At 39.4% G+C, this 10,023-nt stretch overlaps 1 protein-coding gene across 2 annotated transcripts; it reads left to right on the forward strand.

Moving 5' to 3' along the window:
- The first annotated feature begins 273 nt into the window (after positions 1 to 273).
- LOC115482908 (protein drumstick) lies at positions 274 to 9,473 on the forward strand. Of its 2 annotated transcripts, none has more exons than XM_030223155.1 (3): positions 274 to 502; positions 7,302 to 8,149; positions 9,378 to 9,473. In XM_030223155.1, exons 2-3 carry the CDS (start codon positions 7,929 to 7,931, stop codon positions 9,400 to 9,402), a joined length of 246 nt encoding a protein of 81 aa, XP_030079015.1. In that variant the 5' UTR covers positions 274 to 502; positions 7,302 to 7,928; the 3' UTR covers positions 9,403 to 9,473. The 2 variants fall into 2 exon arrangements, with proteins under 2 accessions (XP_030079015.1, XP_030079014.1); XM_030223154.1 differs by lacking the exon at positions 274 to 502 and adding an exon at positions 1,141 to 1,431.
- The last annotated feature ends 550 nt before the right edge of the window (positions 9,474 to 10,023 follow it).

The following is a 10,023-nucleotide window of genomic DNA, read 5'->3' on the forward strand; positions in this document are numbered from 1 at the left end:
GGCACACGCATACAGTGTCACTCCGCGCTCTCATCCAATCAGAGCACGGTGCGCTCACTCAAACTCGTTTTTGCGCTCAATTGTGCTAGAGCGAGACAGTGCAGAGACAATTGAATGCAAGCAGCGAACAGCAAGCAGCACCACCACCAGCAGAAGCAGCAGCAGCAGCAGAAGCTGTTTTATGCTCTTGTTGTTGTTGTTGCGCCGCTCAACTGTTTCAACACAGGCAGCTGTTAAACCCATCAAGCTGAAGTTTCGATCGTAACTTTGCAGTTGACTCTCGCGCACAGAAGCGTTCGGAAGTGAAATATATTTTATTAATAATATTAGCAGTCGAGCTGTGCGAGCTTTCTGAGCTTATAAGCTTTGAATCGTGTAAGCCCCGTCGCCGTCTGGCAAATTACAAAAGTGAACGAAATTCGAAAAGGTGAACAGAACTGCAATCAAATTTTGTTTCTTCGCTTGCAAATACACATTTGCATTTGGTTTTACGGACTAAAAGGTAAGCAGACGCCATTTTGTTAGACGTTGCCATTTTGTGGCTACTGTTAAAAGCTACCGCAGTTACGCAGCAGCAAAAACGATATGAAGAAAAAGAAGAAAACGAACAACAACAACAACTACAGCATACAAAACTCGCATAGACTGTGTGGTAGATAGACAGAGACAGAGAGTGAGAGCAAGTGCGCTTTAAGCGCTACTTGTCTTGCGCATGCGCAGTAGCCGAAGCTTATAAGAACTTGCTTCGGCTTCTGGTCTTGAGCTTCTCCTTCGTGCCACGAATGCGTCTTCGGCTTCGGCTTTAACGTTCGGCTTGACCAGTTAGAAAGAAGAGCTAGGCAGAGCTGCTGCTGCTGCTGGCGTGGCTGCTGCTGTTGCTGTGGCACTACAGTAGTCCGATGACTCACACACACATATACATATACGCACACACATTTACATACACATCCACATTCACTACTGTATTGAGCCGCACTCAAGACACACACACACGCATACAGAGACACACATCGAAACGCCTCGGTCTTTTGGTCTTGACTGCGTCGTCGCCGCTTCCTCAACTTGGCAGCAGCGACGCTAGCAGCAGCAGCAGCTCTCGGCAGCAGAGTTGACTACTATTTCTTTCAGTTATTAGTAGCATTCATTCATTCAACTTTGTGCCGCGCAAGCGTGCGTAGTTCCTCAGTTCCTTCGCGTGTACCTACCAAGCAAAAAGCAAGAAGCAACATAAAATTAAATAAAATAATTATCATAATAATAACGATCTACTTTGTGATTCCATATATACACACATATATATACATAATAAGCCGTTGAGCTACGTGACTTTAATTCATTCGTTCCCTGACGCCAGTGGCCAATCGTTGTCGTCGCGTTAATTCCAGTGATTAGCAGCAGCAGCTACCAACATTTTGTCGCATTTCCCATTGGGTAAGTTTTGTCTATACGACTGCGCAGTTACGCAAGCGTCGCCATTGCTATGGCCCTGGCTGCGCAGTCAGCGTCGCTTCGATTCGGCTGCACCTAGGCGGCGGCGTCGCACAGTAGCCAGTAGGCAGCATTGGCGCTTATGTTATTTCTGTTCTGTTCTCTTCTCTTTATTCTCTTGCTGTTGTTGTTGTGTATGTGTTTGCTTGGCTACCAGTTTTACGCGCTTTCATTGGCTCAAGCCAAATATGCGTGAGAGCCGTTCGATGCGTATGCGAGTGTGTGTGAGTGTCTTTGCGTGTGCAAGAGCGTGAGAGTTGAAAGAAATGGCTTGTCAATGGCGTGCGTTAAGCTTTTTTCGCCTGCGCATTAAACTATTACAAAATGGCGAACATAACAGAACTTCTAATTAGCCAATTGGACACATTTCATTACAGCTTCAAATCAAAGCAATCAGCAAAGGTTATATTAAAAACTTACGTTTTCTATTTAAACGGACATTAATTTGGTATATTAATTAGAGGGTTTTATTGTATGCATATAGTTTAAATATAACAATTGTAAAAATGTATATACAGCTTGATTCGAGCTGGTTTCTCTTAAGCTATCATGATTTTGATCATTTGCCGACGGCATTTTTTCAACATGAGCTTATGTGGCCTCAGCTCAGCTTCAGTTGTAAGTCCATGAGTCAGCACTACTTGGCCGACTTCTTAAAAACGATCAAGGTCTGTGCGAGGTTAATAAAACTTGCCAAACCTATCATACACATAGACAATGCGACTCACAACCGCAAATGACTTGTTGCCACAGATCATCAAATGATTTTGGCTTAAACTAAGCTCTGACTCACGCACAATGCTTAGCGTTTTCATAAAGCTTAGCTCGATGAGTCGCCAAATCTTACAAAACTCATTTTTGCTATTTATATAATTGTATATATATATATAAATATATCTGTCTATGTATCTGTACATAGGTACAATTGTGCTCAGCAGGAAGTGTCTGGGAGTGAGTGACCTCGTCCTTTTTAGGGACCACACGCTGCGTTCCATCAATTAGGCACAAATTAGTTAAACGTACGATCTAGCAGACATTTTGCACCTTTGCGTGGGTGCCTAAGACTGCGGCTGTTACACACGCTGCACAACAACAACAACTGTCTGTCATAACTGATCACGCAACATCTGAGCGCATCTAGTTCACATTTGACGCCGTGCGTGTTTTCCCACAGGAAAAAATAGCCAGACATTTGTCTTTCGGTCAATACTCGAAGGATCCTTTTGTGGTCGTAGGTGTTGTCTCCCTCTCTTGAGTTTCAGTTGTGTCCAGTTTCGCGCGCCCCGCACCCTTGCATTGTTCTCTCATTCTGTGGACTACTTGAAGCGCGGTGCCTAATTGTTGTTGTCTCTGTTGTTGTTGTGTGGCTGGGGTTTTATTTTTCTTAAGAATTCTGCGCCATTAGCACAATTAGATTCGTATCAAATCGTTTCGGTGCCTTTGTCCTTTACATTTTTTATATGGCCTGAGCCGTGCGGCTTATTGTCATTTTTTCCACATTTTCGGAATGTAATTTTTAATGACACCTTGCCAACTCACCTTGTCCGCCTCCAAAAGACGAAGAAGAACAAGAAAAGGGCCACATTGGTAAGTGTGGTAATCGCTTTTGGCCATGTCAGCTACGCTGGCCCTTAACAGTGTGCGACGTGTGTGTCACTCTGCTGTCTGTCTGGCTGTCTTTCTTCTTCTTCTTTTAGTTTTTTAGGTCCTGGCAGCCTTATCGGCGTGTACCGCTACACATTATCGCTGGGCTGGGGTGTTAAACTGTAACTTTTCGGATTTTGGCTTCGTGGAAAGGCGCTGGCGCACACACACCCTCGCACACACGCACACACACTTGCCAAACGATTTAGATACAGATTCTTTATCTCTCTCTCACTGTCTGTTTGTTGCCATTTTTGGTGCAAATCTAATTTCACGCAGCATTAACGCCTTTCGCATGCCCTTCACAAGCTGCTGCATCTTCACTTTAACATCTGAAGTCTGAGTTTCACGCTGAGTCTTGATCTTTTACTATACACACAAACACACACACGCACACATATATATATTTCGACTCTCTGCGCGCCTTGGACGTCTCGTTGTGCTGTGTGTACAAAACACTAATTATTTTCAGTGCGGATTAATGGGATTAACTGCATCTTGTACAACACTTTATTATACAATATTTTGGCCAGTTTCAATGTCTGCTTAAGCGCTTATGTGTGCGCGCGTGTGTGTGGTCTGTTGACTGTGCTTGAGCTAATGCTAAGCGGCTTTGCTTAGAATATCAAGCGTCAAACGACAACAGTTGGCAAACAGCCAATGGATTATGCAAACACAGTAGATATAGAGAGAAGAATCTAGCATAATATTTATGTATTGGCATTTTTATGAAGTATATTGCTATCGATCTGAGGCGTATGCAGTGTCAAATTTGTGATTTTTTATGCAATAATTTATTGCTATTCAAATATTATTAGAATTTGTTTTTAATGTCACATCAAATTTTATTAAATTCTTTGTTAAATTCTGTTTTCACCTTGAAATAATTGTTGTTGTTTCTGCTTCTGAAATTTCGTGAAATTAGCTACTTAAAGTTGTTTCTGCTTTGTTTATGCACTTTTGATAAACTAGATTAATCCGGCTTGATTTATTTATAAACAGTTAGTTCTGTACATTTATAGCCGAGCAGGTTTTAAATCTGTGATAAAATATTTCTTTTAATTCTACTCGATTTCTGGTTCACAAAATAATTATATTCCTTGCTTGAATAACAAAAAACTAGAACAATTAGTCGCTTAGCAGTCGAACTGAATGTCTGGTTGATATTTCAGTTTGACAAAAACTAAGCTATTTCTATTAAAAAACATTCCAATTCCTTCAGAAAGATATTTTGCTAAGGCCTTCAGAGAGTCAGAAAGAAAGTGAAATAAATTGAAAATCTTCTTAATTTATAACAAATCCATATTATATAAAATAACATAAACAAGACTCAAAAAAGTATAAAAAAAATATTCAAATATTTTTAACTGCTCTAAAAATGTATGCAAATGAAGTTCGAATGTTATTACTAATATAATAACATTTATGATTAAAATTAATAGTTCTTTATTGATTATAGTAAGCCGATCATGGGCTGACAAAATCTCCGCTTTGCTTTAAGTATTTCTTTTATCTCTTCCGAAAGTAGTTCACATTCATTGAGTAAGTCTCACTTAATGGCTTTCCAATAAATAAGCTGTAACACTTGCTCTTCTTCTTCTTCTGGCTGTTCTTTATTTTACGCATTCATCTGGCTGGCTCATCTGTCAAGTTAAATAAAGTGCTTAGGCGCAGTCGTAAGCCGTGGCTAATGCTGCTCCAGTTAGGCCCACGCCAAATGCCGTCGACAAAAGCACGGCCGAAAGGCAAAGAGCCAAAAGCATAGCCAAAGGCCAGAGCGAGCTCAACAGACAGACAGACAGACAGAGAGACAGACACATGCAGCCTCCTCCGGCGCATCCACAACGAATCCCATGGCCTTATGCAGGCGCCCTGTGTCGCATGATTAACGGCGTTAAAATGCCAATGTGACGCCACATTGTGTACACAAATTAACATGGACTTGGACTACGACTCTACCTCTCCCACCAACCCGCTCTCTCTTTCTCGTTGTCTCTCTCGTTCTAAGAGCTGGCGATCAGCGACCTGAACGTCAGTGTTATAATTTGAATATGTTTAGTGGGCATTAATGTTATAATGACAATAACTACGTAGCGTCTGCGTCTGGTGCAGCACCCGCTGTGACTTTTGCCTTTTGTTGTCAACGTTTTGGCCCCCAAAGCCCCAAAAAGCACCAAAGACTCTTTATTTGTCTTCCTCTTGCTGGCAAACTCCAGCTGCGAGCTGCGAGCTGCGAGCCAGCTCAAAGAAACACACAAAAAATAAAACTCATATAAATATCGAAATCGGGGCTTGCCGAGAGACGTTGTCGCTACCAGTCAGCGCAGGCTTTTGTTTGCACAGAGATCTTCGAATCCGAATCCGAATTCCCATTCCCATTCCCATTCCAAAAAGCCCCAAGAATGTATGGCATAACATTAAGGGACTGACGCGTATTTATATACAGATTCATATGCATATATCCAAAAAAAAAAAAACGAAAAAGAAATGTTATCCAGCGGCGCCGAAATGACAAAAATAAAATTACATAAAAAATAACAGTTGTTAACTACCGCACAGGATCCCAAAAAAGAAGAAGCACACATTCAGATCCGTTGGATATATCCAAAAAAGCGGGCATAAATTTTAGGCGCTGTTTCGGCCCAGGCGCCAATTAAAAATAAACTTGTTACAGCGCCACTTTAATGAAGCGACTAAAATATGGCAACTGAATGCGGCAAGGTGACGTCGTAAAGGCATAAACACCACTCCGAGTGAATTTGTGACGCCTTTCAGCTTCTTTATAGCTCTCATAACCATAGACGGCAACTCTTGGCCTATGTGAACTGGGCCGTTAGTGCAGCTATGATCATTACATTTTCATACATGCTCTTCATAGTGCAGTTAATGCATTTCAATGCATAAATCTAGACAATTGCAGCCGTATAAATATCATAGATCATACGGTATTCTTAAGTGAGTCTGCAAAAACTACTTTAATCTAACTAAACTGGCATGAATGAAGGCTAGCATATGGACGTATATATATTGGATATATGTTTATAAATGGCAAATGGGATTTTAATGTTTTTATATTTGTTTAAGTCTGTTAGACCTATATGAACTCAGCTGTTAGCAGAGCTACGAACTTGAAATTTGGTTTGTGGTCGTCTTATAACAGTTAAAACACTTTTCTGCACAAATCTTTAAATATAGCATTTGGGAAAGGTACTGAAAACATAAATCACATATATGAAAATATATGAATGATGATATAAAAAAAAATATTTCATATATAAGTGTTAAAATTCAATTAATTAATGAATATTTCACATAGAAACGTATTGACTTTGAGTTTTTACCATCTTACTGATTGCTTATACCTATTTTACCTATGCGAACTCAGTTGTTAGAGTATCTACGATCTTTAAAATAAGTGTGTGGTCTTATTTTGACTGTATATGTGTTTTAAAGCAGAAATAGTAATAATCCTCACACTACAGCTCATTATAATGGCTAGATTCATTTGTTCAAAGAATATTTAGTTATAAATTGAGTTAGGAATAAGGAGCTTTGTACCGCTTCAGCACATGTCACTTAAAGTTTATAAATAACAAATAAAAACATATTAAGACAAATTTTATTGAAGTGTTAAAAAACTTGTATGTGAGCTAAATAGCTTATCCTCGAGCTGTTCGGCTGAATTTAGGTCAAGCTGTAACTATTTATGGATTTCGTATTTTAATATCAAGTTTGCGCGGGCGACTAATTGAACAATTGTGTTGCGGAAGTACAGTTGACAACAAAAATACGGCAGCTGTTGACTGGGGGCTGGCAAAAAATAAGAGGCAGTAGAAGCAGAAAGCAAGTCAGAGTTGTCGTTTAAGACAAATTATAAGCGAAGGTTAGCAACTGAAGCTGGGCGGCTGGTGATTTGTAAATGTCAACACCAAGTTCGAGTTCCAGTTGCGTATGGGGGCTAGCGGCTGAGGAGGCTTTAATGAGTCATTTTCAATTTCATGTTGCGTGATTTAAGTTGACAACTTGTTGTTGTCGAGATGTTTTGTTGTTGTTTTTGTCGTGGTATTTTTGCTCAAATTTATTGGCACATAAAAGATGTCGCAGGCGTTGCTAACTTTATTTAACTTTGTTTCTTTTCTCTCTCTCTCCCTCTCTGTCTGTATTTTTAGGTGTTTGCCTTAAAGTGCGCCATAAACTAAAAGGCAACGGCAGCTGGAAACACGGCCCACCCAATACGCCTACAACAACAACGAAGCTAGCACACGGAGAAATCACAACAACGCCAACAGCCAACGAGCAGCGAGCGTGTGACAGTTGACAAAGAAAGAAGAAAAAAGCGAACTTAAAGAGGAAAAGAAAAGAAAAAGCATTGCCACACATACAGCAAATAACTGTTATCTGCCATAGCAATAGAGATAGCGATTACGCTTTGAGTACCGTTAACAGCGTCAAGCATTGCGCTCATTGCACACAGAGCAAAGCTCAAAGCTTTCCAAACGCAACCCCACTCAGCGCGAACACTGAGTGCAAGAGATCGAGCACACAGAAAGACAGAGCGAGAGCGAGAGAGAGAGAGAGAGAGAGACACTGTGTGTGTGAGTGTGCGACAAAGAGAGACCGAGTGCCAGAGAGCAGACAGCAGAGAGTGAGTGTGTGTCGTCGGCAGCGACGCCAACTCAACGAAAAACTTCACCCACTGATTGTGCGAGCACTGAGCGCGCGCGCGTCGCACGTAGGCAAAAACAAAAAGAGGAAAAAAATCAACGAAAAGAGGGGAAAATATATCGTCTGTCAAAATGTTTGCTGTAATGCGAATCGACAACGATGACTGCCGGTCGGATTTCCGTCGCAAGATGCGTCCAAAGTGTGAGTTCATTTGCAAGTATTGCCAGCGGCGTTTCACCAAGCCCTACAATCTGATGATACACGAGCGCACGCACAAATCCCCAGAGATAACATATTCCTGTGAGGTCTGCGGCAAGTACTTCAAGCAACGTGATAATCTGCGTCAGCACAGGTGAGTTCTACACACAATACACACACACAAACACACATCTATATATAGTCTATATTCTATTTAGTATAAATATTTAAACATAAATGTACATAAGCACACACACCCACATAGGCATAGCTGCTACTTGAATTGGCTTGCATGAAAAAACTACAAATCAAAATATTCTTGGTGTTGGTTAGCTTTACCTGTCCAATATATAAGGAAGTCTTATTTGTTTGTTATCTTTTCCAAGTTTTGTATAACTTATGACTTGATACAAAGAAATTTGCACCTCACCAAAAAACCACATTGATAAGTTTACCAGGAATCAACGGATTCCCAGTCTTTAAAGTTGCATTTTAATTGTAGTCAAGATATTAATATTAGTGTCAAGGTATTTACTAGGCACTTTGATAAGCTACAATTAAATTATGTTTTCTTAGTAAAGTCTTTAGTCATTCCTAGGAATCCGCTTTTATTAAGGAAGCCGTCTATAAACCTGAGTGAAATGTTCCGTTATTCGATTGACTACAATAGATAATTGAAATGAACGTGACTGTTATAGTTTGTGGATATAGAGTATATGGAGTATTTTGAATATAAAGAATATATAGAATATATAGAATATACAGTATAAATTGAATATATAGAATATATATCTGTTTACCTCAGACTGTTAGATATAGGGCTCACTCCAGAACTATATTCAGTAAACTCTGCAGTAAACTCTATGTATATATTTAACCTTCTAAAGAATTTATCTTATGTTTGAGCTATATGTAATATAAGTCTCAAAGCTAGTCAGTAGTATATAGAGATAGACATATGTGATCGAGTATCTATACTATTCTATAGAGCTGAAGATATCAAAGACTAGTTCCTAATTATAGGCAATATATTTATATATAAATATATGCCTCTAAATTTATATATAATATCCACAAATATATATCTAACCTTTAGTTTTATGTATCACAAAAAGCTAACACATACGCACACATATAACACCTGTACGCACAAGAAAATATATTCGGCTTGATTATTGGATAAGATATGGATATACACACAAAAAGATATATATATATATATGTATGTATATATAATATCTATATGTATATATAATATCTATATGTATATATAATATCTATATCTATATATATATATTCATGCATATTTCGACTATTTATCACAACACGTCTCTACTACATCACCTTTTATGTGTTTTCTCTATTTTCTCTTCTATTTGTAGATGTAGTCAGTGTGTTTGGCGATAAGCTAAAATTATCATAAATACAATATATATAAAAGAAAAAAAACAACAATACACAGCAATATAAAATATATATATAAAAAACAAAAGAAAACAACATCAGATATCTAAGCACCGCAGCACCAACAACAAACAGCAAACAACAGCAAATGCACGCAATATTACAAAATATTAATTAAAGCAAAGAAATGGAAACTTTTTGGGCAACTGTCATACACATAGAGTTATCGATAGCTGCTGGTAATCGGTGATCGGTAAACGGTAAACAGCAGCTCGAAAGCAACAACAGCAAGCACCAACGCCCACCGACCCACCCTCATGCACCGCACACACACAAGCACACATGCACACACGCACACCTGCACACACATATACACTCAGCTTACCACTTTGATGCAGCAGCAACAGCAGCAGCAGCAGCGACAGCGGCGGCAGCAGCAACATTCGCATCTGCATCGATAAACATCGGAATGCAATCGGGTGTTGGTAATCGATAATTCGCTTTTGGTTTGGCTGTTTTTTGTTCTTCTCTTAAATATTTAAGAATTAATTGGTTCTGCCACGCCCACCCAAAATGTTGCGCAGGCGCAGCAGCAACAGCTACAACAACAACACCAACAACACC

The sequence above is a fragment of the Drosophila hydei genome, unplaced genomic scaffold (genome assembly GCF_003285905.1).
Source record: "Drosophila hydei strain 15085-1641.00,03,60 unplaced genomic scaffold, DhydRS2 tig00000138-arrow-arrow-pilon, whole genome shotgun sequence".
In the NCBI taxonomy this organism is placed as follows: Eukaryota; Metazoa; Arthropoda; class Insecta; order Diptera; family Drosophilidae; genus Drosophila; species Drosophila hydei.